General features: G+C 41.1%; 1 protein-coding gene across 1 annotated transcript in view; it reads right to left on the reverse strand.

The window, feature by feature from the left end:
- LOC134572067 (uncharacterized) overlaps positions 1-22,539 on the reverse strand; it is a 333,780-nt gene that overhangs the window by 150,029 nt on the left and 161,212 nt on the right. The window contains exon 24 of the mRNA XM_063430868.1: positions 4,478-4,647. Coding sequence (XP_063286938.1) covers positions 4,478-4,647 — 170 coding nt within the window. The remainder of the gene's footprint in view (positions 1-4,477; positions 4,648-22,539) is intronic.

A 22,539-nucleotide genomic window follows, 5' to 3' on the forward strand; every position in this document is an offset into this window, starting at 1 on the left:
CAATCATTTTCATGACAGATTGGTGGATTCCGATAACCAGACTTCCCTTCACAAACATGGTTATTGTATTGGTGATAATGTCTACAGAGCTGACTGGGTCACTCCACACTCACAGCAGTGGTAACTTTGACATAGGACCACTTGGACTCCTCACAATGGTCTGAACACAGAGTGATGCAGAAGCAGTCTGGCTACACTATGTTCATATAAGTCCACACAAAGCACTATTATATAGTGAAATATTGAAGAGCACCCTCTATTGTTAGCAGTAAATAAATGACCAGCAATTGCTCGAAAAAGAAACATAGTCAAAACGTTGTTACTTAGTTTGGGGTTGCTGTCAGGACTGACCTAACCATAACTTGCAAATCTAGGAAGACACTGGACAGAATTGCGTACCGGACCCTAGAGAGGCTGGGCTAGCATGGGCATCTGCAGGGCTAGCATGGGCATCCCCTTGGATTTTTCAGCTTGTTCTGGTATTTTTAGTGTGAGATTGAAAATACAGTGCAATATCAGTGCTGGCCAGTAGGCGGCGCCGTGAATGGAGAGAGACAGGCATAGGAAGGTACATCTTATACCTGCTTCTCTCTCGCAAGGGAGCAGCACATGCAGCCAGCAACTCCTATACTGCAGAGACAGCCTACAGATCAGGTAAGTAAGGGATGGGGGGCAACCTACAGATCAGGTAAGTGAGGTATGGGGGCAGCCTACAGATCAGGTAAGTGAGAGATGGGGTGAGAGATAGCCTATAGATCAGGGAAGTGAGGCATTGGGGATCAGCCTATAGATCAGGGAAGTGAGGCATGAGGGGGCAGCCTACAGATCACTAAAGTGAGGCATGGGGGGCAGACTACAAATCAGAGAAGTGAGGCATGGGGGTAGCCTATAGTTCAGGCAACTGAGGCATGGGGGGAAGCCTATAGATCAGGGAAGTGAGGCATGGGGGCAGCCTATAGATCAGGGAAGTGAGGCATAACGGGGCAGCCTATAGATCAGGGAAGTGAGGCATGGGGGGCAGGCTACAGATCAGGGAAGTGAGGGATGGGGGTGGGAGACAGCATATACATCAGGTAAGTGAGGGATGGGGGAGACAGCCTACAAGAAGGAGCGGGACGGTAAAGTAAGAGAAGGAGCAGAAAGGAGAAGGAACAGAAATGAGCAGGAAGGGACATCAAGGAGCAGAAAGGGTCTGCAAGGAGCAGGAAGGGTCAGCAAAGAATTTTTTTTTTTGGTTTCCAGTTCCACCTCGCTGCGATTTTGTTCCACTTGAAGTGGAGATATGCCTGTTTGCATCTTTCTGTTTGTAAGTGCAATCAAATAAATATATTATGTATTTTTCTTACATACTTCACCATGTATGGTTCTTTTTATCCATTCCTTTGAAGACATCTATATTATCTGAATCTACTATCAAGTCTACATTATTATATATACCCCTGGGGGGTGAGAGGCCTGAATTCGACTTTTGTTTATTCACTATTATTCTTATATAGAATATTTCAGCTCTGGTTTCTATTCTCCAGGTTGTATTTTAATTTTGTACGCTTATTGGAGGTGGTTCCCACTTTTCTGTTTCACTGTCAGCAAAGAGAAGGAAGGGTCAGCAAGGAACAGGAAGGGTCAGCAAGAAGCAGGAAGAGTCAACAAGGAGCTGGAAGGTAAAGCAGCACAAAGGTAAATTAGAAGGAGCAGAAAGGGCAGCAAGGAGCAGGAAGGGACAGAATGAGCACAAAGGTAAAGTAGGAGAAGGAACAGAAATGATCAGGAAGGGTCAGCAAGGAGCAGGAAGGGCCAGCAATGAGCTGGAAGAGGCAGGAGGAGCACAAACAAAAAGTAGGAGAAGGAGCATAAATTAGCAGGAAGGGGAAGCAAGGAGCAAGAAGGGGCAGCAAGGAGCACAAAGGTAAAGGAACAGAAAGAATCAGAAGGAGCACAAAGGAAACGTGGGAGAAGGAGCAGAAAGGGTCTGCAAGGAGAAGGAAGGGTCTGCAAATAGCAGAAAGGGACAGAAGGAGCACAAAGGTAAAGGAAAAGAAAGAATCAGAAGGAGCACAAAGGAAACATAGGAGAAGGAGCAGAAAGGGTCTGCAAGGAGCAGAAAAGGTCTGCAAGAAGCAGTAAAGGATCATAAAGAGAAAGGAGCAGAAGGGTGCAAAAGAAGCAAAACGTAGCAGAAAGGTTAAGGAGCAGAAGGAGCCAAGGAGAAGAGAAGACAGTGTCAGAAGAATAAGAAGACTGTGCCAAATGAAGGAGAAGAAAAGGAGATTGGAGCAGGAAGGACAAGTGAAGTGAACCCTCCACTTTATTCTGGACACCACACAGAGTGTCTGGGGGGGAGTATCTTCAGTAATACAGAGTGTCTGGGGGGAGTATCTGCTTGTAACATTTATATGCACAAAAAATAAAATAAATAATAAATTCAAAATAAAAAATAAAATGCTTGCAGCTTCCCAATGAATCTAAAATGGATGCTGTCCAGTAGGTGGGAGGGTCTGCTAGGGAGGGTGTGCTGCTGATTGGCTGGAATGTGTCTGCTGACTGTGAGGTACAGGGTCAAAGTTTACTCAATGATAAAGAATAGGGGGCGGACCGAACATCGCATGTGTTCGCCCGTGGTGGCGAACGCGAAAATGCTATTTTCGCCAGGAACTATTCGCCAGCGAACCGTTCAGGACATCACTAGTTACTATTGCATTGATTTAATATAAGCTGTGGCCGGACTCTTACCTGTACTTGGAGTCACTGAACCGCTGATGAATGGAATTTCAGGTATATACGTCTTGATCCATGACTGGTAGGCTGGCACTAGGGTGTACACCCCTGGGCGGTTGGGTAAAGCACATCCTTCTCCCCAGCTGACAATCCCCGCCTGCACCCAGATACCATCCATGTTGCACACCAAGGGTCCCCCGGCATCTCCCTGGAAGGTATATTTATTAGGTCAATAAATCGCCAACAAAATGTCTACGATATAATTTCATGTTTTATATTTGATTAGTATTCATTAACAACAAAAATATATATATATATATATTTGTTTTTTTTGGAATAGTGTGAAATGATCTCCTTATAGAGTTGTATATGAGAGAGAGAACAGCGGGGACTATATTTTTTCTTTTAAGATCAGTCAAAAAGGAAAAACCCACAGATAATAACAAGGTAAAAACTAAAAAGTACAATAGTAGAGCGAAAGGGGTGTAGTACACTGAGGACAAGGAATAAAGGGAAGTAAGTATAGATGAGTGGATAAATGAGAGGGCATGAGGTGTCATGAGGCCCGGGTGGTTGTGGAGGTAACCGAAAGGTATAATGGGTGAGACTGTTTTAAGGATAGTGAGCGTATGTGCATTTATGTAAAGGAAAGGGTTAATTTATTATTAGTCAGTCACTATTAAACATTAATAAAAGGATGTTCAAATGGTTTAAATTCTGAACACTTAATAGATTGGACGGACGAGATGCAACTGGAACTGGAATCAGACAGAGCGTTACGATATTTAGTTTCATTTTTGTGAGTGTTAATTATTATAATTACTCTGTTCAATAGAGATCCTGAGATTTATTGAATCAACCTGCATGCTCTAATCACAATAAAACAATAATTTCAGGATATAATGAATCAGTCAATAGTAAAAAAGAAAATAAGTTTGGCTGAAGCTGGAATCTGACTTAATATAATTTCATTTGACTTGATAGTTAAACCTTAGTTACTTTGGGGTGATAAAGCTCCAGAATTATCTGGAGAAATAAGTATCTGGGAAATGCTGGTGAATATCTAGAATATTTAGCAAATAAAATAATAATCCATACACAGGAAATTCATATATACAGAGAGCACACACCACCAGAGTGTAACGAATCCTATACTTACCCTTACTTACGCCTCCTCCAGTCACCCTGCCCAATCGGCTAGTCTCATGGACGCCAGCCGCTGTGCGCATGCCCCTTTTTATGACGTGGCGCATGAGTGCCAACATCAGGCAATGGGAAGTACTGAGGGCGGGATATACAGATGCCCACTTACATTTTGGGGCCCTGACTACATCAATCACGCCCCCAAACATATAAAAGCACATTTAGCCAGTGTTTCGGTGCCCTGTTGTGGTTCCTAGTTTTCTAGTGTCCCAAAAGTGCATTTCATTTACTGCTTTAGTGCTATTTTGTTATTTGACTAAATTTTTACCTGACTACTTTGATTTCTGGTTCCCTTGACTCAGCTCTGGTATTCGTTTTGCTTATTCTCTAGTTCTCCTTGACTTAGGCCTGTTTCTGACTATTCTATTTACCATCAGTCTAGCCATTCTAAGGACCAGTTTAGGTATTTATTGTACCCATAAGAAGGTTATTATTCTGCGTATTGGGTTACCCATTTCGTGACACAGATAGTGACTAATCAATAATCAGCCAATAGTAATATGATTAATGCAGAGTGATGCAGAAGATAATTGATGAATTTGCAAGGTAGCCGACCAACCTGACATGAATCGTTTTCTGCTTCTTCATATCCAGAGCATATCTTCTCCTCCTGGACTATGGTGATATAACTACTAACGGAGGAACCAATATGGTACATCTGGTCACATTGCGTGTAGTCTATCAGTGGGGTCATCACTTCTTGGAGGGTATTGTTAGACGGGAAAGTTCCTGAAGAATCATAGGACATGTAATAGAATGTTAAGGAATCCTTGACAGAATCTTGACCTTCACAACAAGTAGACACCTTGACATAGATGATCATGTTCAAGAAAGTGGAGTTTGACCATTCTATGTCTCTATATACAAGGCACAATTGTCTGAATATCAATTAAGGCCGTAATCACTCAAGAAGTACACAAATTAAACAGACTAAACAAATATTTATATTAAATCAACTTTGTAACACAAGCATTTAAGTGAGCAACCCTTATATGTAAGGGGAGCAGGAAAAGAATTGTCAATCTATTAAAAGACTATTAGTAAGGAAAGAGTCCAATTACTCTGTGAAGGGTTTAGCAGGCTTTAATATGAATAACCAGAAACAAGAAACAATGTTTCGGATGCACAATGTGGCTTTTTCGCAAGTGTAAACACTCATGGAATAAATTACATGTATTTAACTAAATTTTCTGGAATAAATCCTAAAGTTGCATAAATACTGTATCAGCAACTATATAGTCAAGAAGATAAATTTATGCATGTACATCAGTAATAAAGAGTCAATCATCTGCAGGAAATGAATCTACGTACTATGTACAACAATCAGTTCATATTTCACTGGGTATACATGCAAAATGTAAATCATTTTAATAGTAATTAATGTGTACATGTGATTAGAAACACAGGGAAATTCTAATAGTTAAGCAAACCCTCCTGGCTGCTAAAACCAAACCCATCTTTTCATCTCACTAAGTGTACTATCCTTAACAAAATAAAGGAGACAGATTTTTAGAAAATCCAAGTACCATTAATTATTAGAATGAGTCCTCATAAATCTTAACATCTCAAGTAAACATACCGCTTACAATGCCTCAAGAGACTCTTCTAATAAAATGGACTTTTTAATCAGAAGAAAGTCTACACTCTCTTCTATTCCCTCTCCATGTACCATCTACCCTTCTTTTTCAAACCTAAGATGGTTCACGGTTATATTTCTATTTCTACACATCTTCTCACTTTCTTCCCACCAACACTGCCCTTTTACCCGTCCTCTCATGGTTTTTTTTAATCTCTCATTTACTTTCTTTTTCCATAATTCACTAACATAGACTCTCTTCTCTTTTGATCTACCCAACTGACTGAGCTTCCTATTCCGATACTAACCTAGAACATTCTTTCTTAATTTTGTAATCTGCACTTTATTGAACCTATGCTGAACATGCACAACCAAAGTGACCTAAAATCAAATTTCTGGTGAAGTAGATAGTCTCTCTGTTGGCAATACGGACTATCTACTTTGTCCCCAAGACACAGTTATTTCCTAAATCTTTCTTCTTCCAACATTCGGCCATTCTGTACTTTTTTCAGAATCCCTTTCATTTCAAGAAACTAAAACTCGTGGTGAGAAAAACTCGTGAGAAAAACTCTTTCTCCTGGTGTCCTTTGGTTCAGAGAAGGATGAAGATCCTAAAAGGCCCTAGGCAGGTTTAAGCATTCCCCCCTTCCATTCTTTACATAGGGCTGGGGGTATGGAACCAAGCAAATTCATTGTTCTTGCTCCCCTGTATAAGCCTTGGGTCACATGCCAAGGGTCACATTTTGGTAAACCCTGCACTGATTTCCCTCTGTCTGTAAACCCACCCATGTCTCTGTTGCTCAATTTGTAAAAAAAAAAAAAAAAAAAACATAAAAAATAAAGCTCTGGATAAGAGTGCTAAATTATAACTGTTAAATAAAATAACTACACGTATCTTCTCCAATCTCTCTCCCTCCCTCCAGAATCACGGCATGACACCCGGTCACTAGTGATGTCCCCAACAGTTAGCCGGGAACCGTTCGCCGGCGAACATGCTGCCAGATATTGTTGTACATATGTTTCCTCGCATTCCTCCTTGTCGAGCCTTACACTTATTTCTCTATTACCTAAACAAGCACTGCAAGAACCACAGCTCAGCCTCGTGGTTATGGCAGAAAGTGGGTATGGAACCATCGCACACATTTTTGACAGTCACCTACAAAGCCTAAAATAACTATTATGCCACTAGTCTGATTTTGCCACAGTTTCTGTGAAGTGCCATTACCTAGTCTCGACTCGAGAAATTCCCAGAAAGACACAGCAAAAGATTGTATCTTATTATGTTACACCTCTCACTGTGCCAGTTTGTCCATTTTCATCCAAGAAATATTTTTTCACTCTTTTTTCAAAAGTGATTTCTAGAGCTACCTTATATATTTATAAAGTGTTATTTTTGTTAAGCATCAAACTGCACACCCAATAATATCTGCCCCCTCTTCGTTTTCATTTCCTCTTTTGTAAATAAACACTATATCCTACATTGAGAGCATTTTATCTTCTTTCTGTAGATGTGTAATATCTTTTTTTACATAGAATTTATATGTATATCTATTTTTTTTATATTGTGCAACTCAAGTAATCATCATCACAGATGTTACTATGTACGAAAAAAGATTTACCACCAGAGGATCTTGTTCCCCAGCCGGTTACCCAGCATTCCAAGCCAGATGGGAAGGAGACAGACGCAGCCGGTAGGCAGACCGGTAGGATGTAGTCAGTAAAGTTAACTGAGTTTTTCAGCTTCACCAAAGCAATGTCCCCTCTGTCCCCTGTTGTGTTATAGTCTGGGTGGTTTATGATCCTCTCCACCTGAGCCAAAATTCCATGAGGGTTTGACCCCCCTATCTGGTACATTCCCAAGGAAATAGAATAATACTCTGGAATGCTGGGACTGAAACACAAAACAAAATGGGTTATTAATAAATCAGAGATTATTTTATTACCTACAAACTTGAATGTCACTGAGATGTATTAAGTTTTATTCAGAGACATCGGCACTTTCAGTTTTAAGTCTTTAAGTAAAATTACAAAAACTCTTTGTACTTGGTAAATCTGGTGAATTTTCTTGTGTTCTCCAATATATTTCTTTATTTTCAGATAGACATATAGACGACCATGTTTATTTACTGGTAAATGTGTGACATTTTATGAGCCAATTAATCCCTGCCGTGTTTCTATAAAATGGCTGCTCACCAGCCAGACTGTAAGAGAACTGATTAAGGATTAGTGTTTGATCTGTTTAGTTTAACCCCCCCCAAAAATATATTTGTTTATTCATTATTTAAGCACAATAAAATATAAGAAAATGTTACTTGCACTTTCTCCTTAATCCCTATGTATATGTAGACAAATGGAGGTCATTTAGTTGCTCCAATGGCCATTGGAGGGAATGCCCGCCTGCCAACGTCTCTTTTTGTATTTGTATTTACTTTGTATCACACAGCCTTGTTACAAAGCTGCTGCCCATCCCATGTGTTCCCTATTAAGGGTTAATAAGTAAAGGGGTGTATATAAAAAATACCTCTTTCTGTCTCATTAGAGATATCTTTGCCAGAAGCTCAAGGAAGCAGGCTGAAGGGTCAGTGTTAGGACCCGCTTAGGGGGGTCTGCCTTGACGTTGGCAGGCGAGCATTCCCTCCAATGGCCATTGGAGCAACTAAATGACCTCCATTTGTCTAAATATACATAGGGATTAAGGAGAGAGCGCAGGTAACATTTTCTTTTCTTTGTTTTTTACTACATATTGGGGCTGATGTGTGTTGTAGTCGTTGCTGCTGGCCCAGCAGTAATGGGACTAAGCGCAGGACTTCTCTTTTTGTATTTGTATTTACTTTGTATCACACAGCCTGGTTACAATGCTGCTACCCATCCCATGTGTTCCCTATTAAGGGTTAATAAGTATAGGGGTGTATATAAAAAATACCCCTCTCTGTCTCATTAGAGATATCTTTGCCAGAAGCTCAAGGAAGCAGGCTGAAGGGTCAGTGTTAGGACCCGCTTAGGGGGGTCTGCCTTGACGTTGGCAGGCGGGCATTCCCTCCAATGGCCATTGGAGCAACTAAATGACCTCCATTTGTCTAAATATACATAGGGATTAAGGAGAGAGCGCAGGTAACATTTTCTTTTCTTTGGTTTTTACTATATATTGGGGCTGATGTGTATTGTAGTCCTTGCTGCTACTAAGCGCAGGACTTCTCTTTTTGTATTTGTATTTACAATAAAATCTAAGTAGATTACAATGTAACAATGCCCACCACCATGTTTTATGAAACTTAAAAATAGAATCTATTAGCCTCTGATTATTTCAGAGGTTCTTGCCTGTCTTGCTGTGAATGGCAGTTCCCTGAGATACAATGGGGGAGATTTATCAAAGTTAGACCAACGCTCTTCTGTCTAATGTTTAGCAAAGTTAGCAAAGTTTTGAAGTATATTCATCATTTTTTAGCACATTCGTGTCAATTGTCATTTTTTTTGCAAAGGATTTATGAATATTTAAACACCTTTTCTAATAAAAAAAAAAAGTGGCTTAATTTTTCCACCACTATTAATTTGGTGCCTTTTGGAAATGGAGATTTCAACGAGCATCAGGAATCAGTACAGAAAGTACAGAATGATACAGCACTTCACATATCCTTCACCTTTCACATCACCTTGGGGAGAAGAGTTCCATAAAGTCTCAGAAACGTTTCAAAGATTTGCATATATGAGTTATATTAGATTTATACGCCCTGTCAATACTTGTCAGAAGGAAGCTGTGAAGTCAGAGTTAAATGGCTTTATTGTTTATGGTTTTCAGATCTTATAACAGTCTGAAAACCATAAACAAAATAAGTCAGTATTGAAAAAGAAGAAACACTGGTAAAAACAGCTAAATTACAATAAACTATAAGAAAAACAAAAAGAAAATACGTGTTTCCAAGTTGGTAACTAAAATTGGTAAACAACCAAATAAAAGCACAATCTAAGAAAATCAAACTATCAAAAAATATAGAAAAAGTAGGATGACCTTACTACATTCAGTCACCTGGGGGATTTTTTTTTAATGTCCCTCACCCACCGCTCAGGGGTGGGGGCCGGTGGAGGACATTAGGTCCCCCCCCTTATTGTTATTTAGGGCCCCCACCCGCCGCGCAGGGGTGGGGGCTGGGAGGGAGGACAGTAGGTCCTCCCCTTATTGTTATTTAGGTCCCCCACCCGCTGCAAAGGGATGGGGGTCAGGGGGGTGGACATTAGGTCCCCCCCAATTTTTATTTATGGCCCCCACCCACTGCTCAGGGGTGGGGGGTGGACATTAAGTCCTCTTATTGTTATTTAGAGCCCCCACCCACCGCTCAGGGTTGGGGGCCAGGGGGGAGAACATTAGGTCCCCCCATTTTTTATTTATGGCCCCCACCTACCGCTCAGGGGTGGGGGCTGGGGGGGAGGACAGTGGGTCCCCCCTTATTGTTAATTAGGTCCCCCACCCGCTGCACAGGGATGGGAGCCAGGGGGGAGGACATTAGGTCCCCCCCCAAAAATTTTATTTATGACCCCCACCCACTGCTCAGGGGTGGGGGCCGGGGGTGGACATTAAGTTATTGTTATTTAGGGCCCCCACCAGCTGCCGCAGGCTGTTTACTGTTTAATAGACACGCCCCTGCTCGCGGTATAGCGAGTAGGGGCATAATTTACTACCACTAAGTTACCAGCTCCTATAGAGGCTGGGCCACTTGCTGCACTGGCCAATCAGAGCCATGCCATTAGTAGGCATGGCTGTGATGGCTTCTAAGGGCACACGAGTCAAACGCTTGTTGATTGGCTGCCCTGCAGCCTTTCAAAACGCGTCATTAAATCGCCGACCTCCAAACTCCAACCCGAACATACAGTGATATGTCCGTGTTCGGGTCCGGGGTCCAAAAAACTTAATGTTCGGTACGAACCCAAACTTTTCAGTTCGGGTTCGCTCACCTCTAATCATGATTCTTGTGTTACTATGTGTGCTATTTCTCTGTGTTTTACAGAAGTTGCAAAGTTTAGCAGCAATGCTACTGTTTTCAATTCGCACATTCTGACTGCAACTATTACAGTTATTATAATCTCTGAGCAAAATCCCTTTGTTGGCTTTGCACCTTTTAGAATAATTACTGCACAGAGTAATAATACTATCGCCCTCTGCTACTACATGATTTTCTCTATGTGCTGATTCATATGACACATTTGATTTGTACTTTATATAGCTAATCAGTCAGCAAGGTACTATAGATACAGAATCCCACTTTTTCTATATTTTTTCTATAGTTTAATTTTATCAGATTGTGATTTTCTATCTTTGTTGCCAATTTAATTACATTCATGAAAGGTTAAGATTTAAACTAAAACGGCTTACATTTTCCACTCCCTTAGAAACAGTTATTTTCTTATCGTTTTTTGTTTTTATTACAGTCTGAAAATCATGTAGAAAATAATCAAAATGTATTACAAGGGGGGGCAGTACAAGTAATGTCAATATGTATTTGCTGGTTTAAAATTAAATAAAAAGATAGCAGATAGTAATTAGTATTACTGAGGGGGTAATACTCACTAATCGAAGCAGTGAGCAGCACTCAGCACCCACTGGTCATTGATCAGAGACCCTCCACATGTAAAGGCCCCATTATACTTTATGAGCACCTGCCAAGGCCACTCTCCATATTCAGCATTCGCTCCCCCAACAATACGGCTGGAGATCACTGGAGAGCCGCATGTGGGGGCCGAGGGGAGACTGAGCGAGGGTGAAACTAGAGGAAAGATTAATAAAACAAAAGAGAGAGCAAGACTTACACCTTTAGTACTTTCTTTTATTTTACATTGAACTCCAAATTAATTGAATAAGTCGTATTAAGATGTTAAGACATGGAGATTAATATTGAAAACAAAGTTAGGAAGCGAGGGTTATGGGGGCAGAGCTTGTGCGGGGGATGGAAAATATCCCCCAGTCATGCTTTGGGTACATTTATTGTATTATTAATAAGCAGTAGTCAAGGCACTCAAGGTGAAACATAAATGGGCAGACGTATTGTAGCAGAAATCAGCAATGTTTCGACCCCAGCAAGGTGTTTGTCAGTAATATTTCGACCCCAGCAAGGTCTTTGTCAGCAATGTTTCGACCCAGCAAGGTCTTTGTCAGTAATATTTAGACCCCAGCAAGGTCTTTGTCAGTAATATTTCGACCCCATCAAGGTGTTTGTCAGTAATATTTAGACCCCAGCAAGGTCTTTGTCAGTAATATTTCGACCCCAGCAAGGTGTTTGTCAGTAATATTTCGACCCCATCAAGGTGTTTGTCAGTAATATTTAGACCCCAGCAAGGTGTTTGTCAGTAATATTTCGACCCCATTAAGGTGTTTGTCAGTAATATTTCGACCCCATTAAGGTGTTTGTCAGTAATATTTCGACCCCATCAAGTTGTTTGTCAGTAATATTTCGAACCAAGCAAGGTCTTTGTCAGTAATATTTAGACCCCAGCAAGGTCTTTGTCAGTAATATTTAGACCCCAGCAAGGTCTTTGTCAGTAATATTTCGACCCCATCAAGGTCTTTGTCAGTAATATTTCGACCCCAGCAAGGTCTTTGTCAGTAATATTTCGACCCCAGCAAGGTCTTTGTCAGTAATATTTCGACCCCATCAAGGTGTTTGTCAGTAATATTTCGAACCCAGCAATGTCTTTGTCAGCAATGTTTCGACCCCATCAAGGTCTTTGTCAGTAATATTTTGACACCAGCAAGGTTTTTGTCAGTAATGTTTCGACCCCATCAAGGTCTTTGTCAGTAATATTTCGACCCCATCAAGGTGTTTGTCAGTAATATTTCGAACCCAGCAATGTCTTTGTCAGCAATGTTTCGACCCCATCAAGGTCTTTGTCATTAATATTTCGACACCAGCAAGGTTTTTGTCAGCAATGTTTCGACCCCATCAAGGTCTTTGTCAGTAATATTTCGACACCAGCAAGGTTTTTGTCAGCAATGTTTCGACCCCATCAAGGTGTTTGTCAGTAATATTTCGACCCCATCAAGGTGTTTGTCAGTAATATTTCGACCCCATCAAGGTCTTTGTCAGTAATATTTCGACCCCAGCAAGGTGTTTGTCAGTAATATTTCGACCCCATCAAGGTGTTTGTCAGTAATATTTCGAACCAAGCAAGGTCTTTGTCAGTAATATTTCGACACCAGCAAGGTCTTTGTCAGCAATGTTTCGACCCCATCAAGGTCTTTGTCAGTAATATTTCGACCCCATCAAGGTGTTTGTCAGTAATATTTCGACCACAGCAAGGTGTTTGTCAGTAATATTTCGACCCCAGCAAGGTGTTTGTCAGTAATATTTCGACCCCAGCAAGGTGTTTGTCAGTAATATTTCGACCCCAGCAAGGTGTTTGTCAGTAATATTTCGACCCCAGCAAGGTGTTTGTCAGTAATATTTCGACCCCAGCAAGGTGTTTGTCAGTAATATTTAGACCCCAGCAAGGTGTTTGTCAGTAATATTTCGACCCCAGCAAGGTCTTTGTCAGTAATATTTCGACCCCAGCAAGGTCTTTGTCAGTAATATTTCGACCCCAGCAAGGTCTTTGTCAGTAATATTTCGACCCCATCAAGGTGTTTGTCAGTAATATTTCGAACCCAGCAATGTCTTTGTCAGCAATGTTTCGACCCCATCAAGGTCTTTGTCAATAATATTTCGACACCAGCAAGGTTTTTGTCAGCAATGTTTCGACCCCATCAAGGTCTTTGTCAGTAATATTTCGACCCCAGCAAGGTGTTTGTCAGTAATATTTCGACCCCAGCAAGGTCTTTGTCAGTAATATTTCGACCCCATCAAGGTGTTTGTCAGTAATATTTCGAACCCAGCAAGGTCTTTGTCAGTAATATTTCGACCCCATCAAGGTGTTTGTCAGTAATATTTAGAACCCAGCAAGGTCTTTGTCAGTAATATTTCGACCCCAGCAAGGTCTTTGTCAGTAATATTTCGAACCCATTAAGGTGTTTGTCAGTAATATTTCGAACCCAGCAAGGTCTTTGTCAGTAATATTTCGACACCAGCAATGTCTTTGTCAGCAATGTTTCGACCCCATCAAGGTCTTTGTCAGTAATATTTCGACCCCATCAAGGTGTTTGTCAGTAATATTTCGAACCCAGCAAGGTCTTTGTCAGTAATATTTCGACACCAGCAAGGTCTTTGTCAGCAATGTTTCGACCCCATCAAGGTCTTTGTCAGTAATATTTCGACCCCATCAAGGTGTTTGTCAGTAATATTTCGAACCCAGCAAGGTCTTTGTCAGTAATATTTCGAACCCAGCAAGGTCTTTGTCAGTAATATTTCGACCCCAGCAAGGTGTTTGTCAGTAATATTTCGACCCCATCAAGGTGTTTGTCAGTAATATTTCGAACCCAGCAAGGTCTTTGTCAGTAATATTTCGACACCAGCAAGGTCTTTGTCAGCAATGTTTCGACCCCATCAAGGTCTTTGTCAGTAATATTTCGACCCCATCAAGGTGTTTGTCAGTAATATTTCGAACCCAGCAAGGTCTTTGTCAGTAATATTTCGAACCCAGCAAGGTCTTTGTCAGTAATATTTCGACCCCAGCAAGGTGTTTGTCAGTAATATTTCGACCCCATCAAGGTGTTTGTCAGTAATATTTCGAACCCAGCAAGGTCTTTGTCAGTAATATTTCGACCCCAGCAAGGTGTTTGTCAGTAATATTTCGACCCCATCAAGGTGTTTGTCAGTAATATTTCGAACCCAGCAAGGTCTTTGTCAGTAATATTTCGAACCCAGCAAGGTCTTTGTCAGTAATATTTCGACCCCATCAAGGTGTTTGTCAGTAATATTTCGAACCCATCAAGGTCTTTGTCAGTAATATTTCAAACCCATCAAGGTCTTTGTCAAGTTTGACAAAGAACCTGATGGAGTCAAAATGTGGCTGATATTTGCTCCAATAAATCTGCCCATTTATGTTTCACCTTGAGTGATTGGACCACTGTTTGTTCTTCATATCTGTAACGTGAGGCTTGGCCAACCTCAGGCCAGGTTGCACGCTGGGAACCAGGAGAGTGTAATATCCTTTACTTTGTTGGTTACATTTCTTGCCACAGCTGGGAAACAGTCCCTCTCACTCTACACTTGCTTTCTGTTGTCTCTGTCTTACTTTTTTAAATCTTACTTATTTTAAATTTCACAATTACACTCTCCACAGGATACATGGTAACATTGTCTGAATACATGTGTATCTCCACTGCCCTGTTAAAGTCTATGGGCATTCCATTTTGACCTGCCTTTTAGTAGATCATTTTATGTGACGTTCTAGAACATCACCCAGTCTCACAGCATTGTCGGTTATATTTTATCTCTGAAACTTTATTTAATGCTGAATAAAAAAAGGATCATTGTGTCATTATTCCCAGGGTAATGGAATTTGGGTATGATTTCATCATAGTGCTAGTGCAATTGTGCAATAAATATGAAATAATACACCACAGTATAAACACAATAATGAATATACATCTCCTAATATAATGCCCTCAACTAAAAAATACAAAAATAAAAACAAAGGTAACTCCTGTCCCCCGCATAAAACAAATCACCTACCTGTGTAGAGTAAGAAAAAAGCAGGAACAATATTAATAATTCCCATTCCGGCGTTGCATCCACGTTACACCGGGACTCACAAGTGTGTCTCAAGGTGAAGTTGCTGTGTTTTTACCCATTGTATGAACTTCACAGGTTTAGGAATGTTTACAAAGCACATTTATATAGGCAGTGATTATTTTCAGTGTTTTAAACACATAAAGGACGTGTCACTATAAAATGATTCACACAAAGAAAGGCTGTCTCTTTTACACAGATACCATAGACAGTGGACAACATAGTTACATAGTTACATAGTTACATAGCTGAAAAGAGACTTGCGTCCATCAAGTTCAGCCTTCCTCACGTATGGTTTTTCTGTTGATCCAAAAGACGGCAAAAAACCCAGTCTGAAGCGCTTCCAATTTTGCCACAAACTAGGAAAATATTCCTTCTTGACCCCAAAATAGCAGTCAGATGTCTCCTTGGATCAAGCAGCTATTATCCCACTAATTAATTAACATGAGCTATGTCACGTTGTTATTTCTAAAAAACACTTTTTCGAACAGAAAACAGGTGATATAACTCTAACATTACAACTTGACTTTGTTTTTAGCCCAATAAAATAAGAAATACGATGGAAGTGAAAACAGGACATACATATCCCATTCCCTCCCCCGGACTGTGTTTCCAAATCTGCAAATAAAATAAAACCATATAATATAACCTAATAACAAAACAAAACATATAAAATCATCCAGGATTTTATCTGTTTTTATATTACTTAACTTACACTCTGAATGTAAAGTTCTGTAGTATTTTTGTTTATTTTCTCTTTATTTAAAACGTTTTTCAAAGTCGAATCTTTGCTACAGATATAAGCACAAAAATAGGAAAAAAATGATATATGGTACAAATCCAGAAAGTAAAATTTCCACATATGTGGTGCCATAGAGTTATTAACAAAGTATAACATACTACATATTGAGCTAAGGTAAGCTCCGCCCCCTTGGTGACATCTTCAGAATTGCAGATTTTTAGCCAATCCAATGCTTTTTACCTGGGGAAAGCATTGGATTGGCTGAAATCAGCAAGGGGGAGGGGCCAAACATAATTTTGGCCAATCAGCACCTCCTCATAGAGATGCATTGAATCAATGTATCTCTATGAGGATAATTCAGTATCCCCATGTCTACTGTGCAGCACTGAGCCAGGAAACACCTCCAGTGGCCAACTAAGGAGTGGCCCCTGGAGGTGTTCCTAGGGGCAATGTAAACACTTCCTTTTTATCTGACAATGCCTGCATAAAATGATTATAACTCACCAGAACAACTACATTAAGTGTCCCTTTAAATAAAAACAATATAATGGTATTCAAGGAGATAGGCTTGTACTAAAGCAATGACTGAGACTTATCACATGTGCATGAGAGAAGTAGCATTGGCTTACAGCAGTTGGGGTATAACATAGTATATATTTATTAAGTGATTAATTAGCATTCATTAGCATTAATACGATGCCATTCCCCCTATAGCTCCTTTGCTAGGGAGGTCTATTACTAGGGAGCATCTTGCATGCTTTACTCCTCCCTGGGGGCCATCCTTATCCTTTCCTCCCCAGACATTGACTGTCAATAGTCAATCCATGAGTTCCAGACGTTTAGATATTTGTAAAAGATTCCCAGGGAGGACTAGCAATTGGTTGCTGTGGAGCAGATGTTGCATTTGAAAGTGGACAGAAGTAAGGTGAGAAGGAGTGAGTGTTATACTATACTTTAAACATCTAACGCTATATTAGAATATCATTGCACAATTGAAGCCCCGTTCACCTATAGATCACATTGTTTCCTTTCCCAGATATTTAACCCGGGGAGATCATAAAATGAAAACCTGAGCCTTAAACCTTATCAAACAGGGAAATATTAGGGTCAAAAGGGCAAGGGAACTAAACGGGAGCTCAAGGAGGTAGTTAACCCCATAGAGTTAACCCCTCAATTATCCAGCAATGATACATTGGTGTGGTTGATGTCCTCCTGACGTCCAGGACAAGTGTCAATTATCAGTAAATTAATGTTTATTCGTATGACTGATATTTAAAGTTCACAGGTAACAGTATTCAGCGAGCACTTTTCAGAATGAAGGTACTATTTGATAAAATAGTCAAAATGATTAGATTAGAAAATTCTATCCTGCAAGCTTAAGCCCAGCCTAAAAGGACTAGAAAACTTTAACCAGCAAGTGCCTACTCATACCATGCCTGGTGGAGGATAAAGGACTAGTCCATCAAGCTAGAGTAATAACTATAAAGAAACGACAATAATGCAATCAAAGTTTACACATATATGGTATGTGACCAAAATAATCAAAGTTGAAGGATATGTATGTTATCCCTCCAGCTTATTGGCTCTGAGAAAGACATGTGAATATACGACCAGGTTGAGGTAAGGTTAATTCATGGTGGTGATGAACCTGGTTTGGCCAAGCTGTGGATTAGGTAGATGTTTAGTGCAACTAGGGTCTTTTCCTCCCCAAAGACTCCCTACAGCAAGTACACAGTGGGAGTGACGATTTAGGCCACAGCATTGTAGGGTTTGACCAGTTGGGGGATAACCATTGTCAAGGAGATGGTCAGTTGATTTGCATTATGGGAAACCAATAGAGAGAAGGGGTACTTCTATCTGTATCAGATGTTCCTTTCTCAATAAATGGAGGTAATATGGTGCATGTCCCTTCCACCCTGTGGTGTGCGTGGTCCAGGAGAGGTGGGGAAAAGTTTGCAGTTGAGTTCCATCAATAGTTAAAGTCTTTGATTGCTGGAGGATTTCCTCTTTTAGGATAAATTAGTGTACCTGGCACATGGCATATCTAGGGAAGTTAGAGAGTTAGGATGTAGGGCCCTTATGCATTCTGCCTAATATAATAGGAGTGTGCACTGATCTCTCAAAATATTGTTGAACTAGGTTCGCAGCTGTAAAGTGGTCTTCTAAAACACCATATGATTCAGGGAGGACCCTGACTCTTAAACTGTTTCAGCTGCCCCTGTTATTGAGATTTTCTAATGTACTCTCAGTTGCTCAGTGATATAATTTCCCTTGATTGCCTGGCATTCGTCTAGACTGCTTAACATGGAATTCATGTTTTCTATTGTCACCCCCCACTCAATGCACAATATGTCAGGGGATAATGCAGCGAGTTTATCTAAAAACAATGCCTCCAAACTTGCCAGGATGAAAGTGATGTCATCTTTGGAAGGTAAGGGTTAGAATATTTATTTCATGTCAGAGTCTCTATAGTAAAGAGATTTCTCTGATAGAGCTGGGCTCCTTGGTGTGGAACTGCAAAGATATTGCAAGGATGTTATTCTTATAGAGGAATGATATATTTTGGTAAATCTTTTAAAAGTCATTCTGATATTAAACAATATATCATATATAAATATCTAAAATTATCAAAATATTAAAATATTTTATTCAGTTTGTTTTAAGTTTATCTAAAAATATTAATTAGATTAAGAAGCCAATCCAAATATATTAAGTTTAGGCCAATGTGTCATATGTTTCCCATGTGTAGTTAGTAAGCTGAACAACTTGATGAATTACAAGTAGTGATATCGCGAACATGACATTTTCCGTTTGCGAGTGGTGAACGCGAATTTCCGCAAATGTTCGCGAACGGGCGAACCCCGGCGAACCGCCATAGACTTCAATAGGCAGGCGAATTTTTAAACCCACAGGGACTCTTTCTGGCCACAATAGTGATGGAAAAGTTGTTTCAAGGGGACTAACACCTGGACTGTGGCATGCCGGAGGGGGATCCATGGCAAAACTCCCACGGAAAATTACATAGTTGATGCAGAGTCTGGTTTTAATCCATAAAGGGCATAGATCACCTAACATTCCTAAATTGTTTGGAATAACATGCTTTAAAACATCAGGTATGATGTTGTATCGATCAGGTAGTGTAAGGGTTACGCCCGCTTCACAGTGACAGACCAAACTCTCCGTTTAACGCACCGCAAACAACCGCAAACAGTCCATTTGCACAACCGCAAACTCCCCATTTGCACAAGGTTGGATCCCAAGCTAGCCATGTCCCGTTCCTTGTCCTCACTGATGTCATTGAAGGTCTCTCCACCCAGCCATTTACAACACCAAGGGTCCCCGAAAGGTGACAACAAGCCCCCTGTATATTTTTTTTTAAATGTACACTACTGTTACACCAGATATGAGTTGCACTGGTGTGACACTGTGCCCTGGCAGGCCCTGAAACGCACACGTGTGAAGGAAACTGACTGCTATTATTTCACAGTCAAATTTCTAGTTTTTTTTTTTTTAATGTACACTACTGTTACACCAGATATGAGTTGCACTGGTGTGACACTGTGCCCTGGCAGGCCCTGAAACGCACACGGGTGAAGGAAACTGACTGCTATTATATTACAGTCAAAAAAGTTGTTGTTTTTTTAAATGCAAGCTATTGTGACACCAGATATGAGTGGTGGCACTGGGACCACCTTAAAAATATTGGATATCGCTAAAAATCATGATCACTGTAACAGACCGTTTCAGCAGACAAGGGGTTAAAATCCGTTTAGGCGATATTCCCCTTTCAGATATAAAGACAGCTTCAGTAAAACACCAAACTCCCGAATTGAATACAAGTGAATGCACCAAACTCCCGAACTGCATACAAGGGAATAAGGTAGCACTCCAAACTCCTGAACCGGAACCTCACGAATAGCTGCTAGCAGACTAACAGGAAAAGCTCCCAAGCGGCTTACACTCCTGGCAATCAGTCTCTATCAGCATACAGTGAATCCCCCCCAAAGACGAGGCAAGGCTCCGTGTTGAGGGGTCAAGCAGTGGTCTGGTTTATTATGGGCTACCCGCCGAGTATTTATGCAGGTCTCCCACTTGGTGGACACTGCCCTAGGGGACCAAATGGGAGACTGTAACAAAAGACAGACAGGTATCAATTTAGGACATACAGTCACAATACTTATCCACAATGCATCCGGGCTTCCTCTCCTCTGCCCTGGAGATAATTGAGAAGTAATTCAATTATCCCCCAGGACAAAGGAAAATCTCCATTATGCACATGGTGAGCACAAAAACATAAACACACTTTAAAATACACAAAGTCATATTTTATACATAAAACACAGACATGTCACACATCTCCAGATAGCTGGGATCTGACTGCACAAAACTACCGAATAGTTTTGTGCGCTCCCCCCCGACACCCCCAAGGTAAGGGGCACATCACTCAGCAGGGAAAGGGGCCATGAGACACAACACCACAATACCAAAGAATAGATACGAGAAGCCAGACACACACTCATGACAGAGCACCCCTATCTCACTATGAACGCCTGACAGACCCTACACATGCATTACTGTGCGGAACTACCCCATATATCCTGCAACTTTACAGCCCGCCTACCAGCACTACAAGCCAGGTCCCTCGGATCACTACTCACCCGTACGACTATACAACTCACGTAAGCTACACCCCAACTGACCTTGATAGACTACTCTCGGATAACACCATGCATAAAAAGGTGCGGACAAACTACCTAAAACCACAAGAACCGTAGTTACAAAATATTGTATGATACCGATATTTGATGCAGACAACTGTTTTTGTCAATTATACATGCACTGCAAAAATAAAGAATTAAAAAAAAAAACTACCGAATAGCGCTCAGATCCTATTCACACAGTTCAATTGCCATGGAGCCAAAGTCTTTAATTACACAAATAGGCTCCATGGCATAGCTATCTGGGTTAACACATTTACATAATACAAGTACCGGATGAACATGTATTCGTTAGATCTGTACGAATAAGAACCAGGCGGCGGACGGTTCAGCGGTGTTCGTGCAAATAAGTGTCCGTTTTTAGATCCATGGTGTAAGCGCTGAACACCGCTGGCCGCTCGGGACTTTTAAAATTGCCGCTGCCACGTGTTCGGTAAACGAACAAAGACCACCCTGTATTCGTCAATTAAGCTGCGGTTAACCGCAGCTTCAGGGAGGTAAATTGGCGGCACACTCCGCTCCCAGGTGGTCGCTCCTTCGGCAGTTTGTTCGGTAGATAAAAATCTATGGAACACCCCGGCAGAAAGGCACGAATAAGCCTTTTTGCAGGGAAAATAAAGTCTTTTAAAGTCTGGTCCATAGTCCAAAGGCAGCAGGCGGGCAACCAGGCTTCTCCAATGCAATGTGGCGAGATTGCTCTCGTCACAATCACTATATACTTTCTCTACAAACCTCTAAAACAAACCAAACTACTCATCCATCTGCTATACCACTTTATCCCACCTAGAACTAGTGCCCAGTTAAAATACTTGACTCTTACTTACCCACACTCAGTCATGCCACACACATTTCACCACTACTCTCACTGAATCCCTCTGACTACGGCTAAATTCATCTTCTACATCAGAACACTACTCCTAAGATTGGGTTGTATCCATGTCTCGGGTCTTTCATTTAGAATAGGGGCAACTTCGGTCTCCTTCAACACTGACACTCCAGTGCATATTATTAAAAGATTGGGCAGATGGAAATCCTCAGTCTACAACCGATATATTCCTCATCCCGAGAAAGAAATGAGGAAAGCTTTTAAAAGTTTGGCTTTGTAAATTTGATGCAATAAGTGTGTTTTTCTTTAATACCTTTTCACCCTCTTTGCATGAACCCGATTTACATATATTACTAATATGTTTCTGAACATATATATTATATTATTCACTGACTCACTCTCTGGGCCGGCCTAAGACATCATGCTGCTTAGGTCCAACCAGGGCCGGTGCTTGGATTTTTAGGTACATAGGTGAAGATGCATTTTTCCGCCCCCCCCCCCCCCCCCCCCAACAACAAAAAAATCTTCACCTATGTGCCTCTTAACCAGCCCCTCTCCCCTCCCCGACCATTAGTGGTCCCTTCCCTGTCCCTTAGTGTTCTTCTCCCTTCCCCCCTCTTTTCCCTGTCTCTTGGTGTCATTATTAAAAACTGGAAGGATAGTGGAGAACCATCGTTTTCGAGGAAGAAATGTGGTCGGAAAAAATGCCTGATTGATCGTGATTGGCGAAAAAAAACAAAACAACAGTATAACTCAGGGGAAGGATTAATAGTGAAAGTTCTCCCATTTCCTCCCTGTCCCTTGGTGCACCCCACACCCCTTTAGTGGTCACACTCCCCTTCCTGGTGTGCCTCCTACCTCTATTGTTGCATTGCCGAGCGGAGCAGAACCCCTAAGGGAGCTTCAGTTTCCTGTACCTGGCCAGACTCACAGGGAGTGCTCTCAGTCTGGCCAGGTACAGGAAACAGAAGCTCCTGTACCGCGCTCAGCTCCGCTACACTCTGTACACACTGACAGTCACACACTCAATGACAAACACACAGACATCACTGACAGACACAGACTCATTGATCTGACACACACTCATTCATTGACACTGACAGACC

The sequence above is a fragment of the Pelobates fuscus genome, chromosome 8 (genome assembly GCF_036172605.1).
Source record: "Pelobates fuscus isolate aPelFus1 chromosome 8, aPelFus1.pri, whole genome shotgun sequence".
Lineage (NCBI taxonomy): Eukaryota > Metazoa > Chordata > Amphibia > Anura > Pelobatidae > Pelobates > Pelobates fuscus.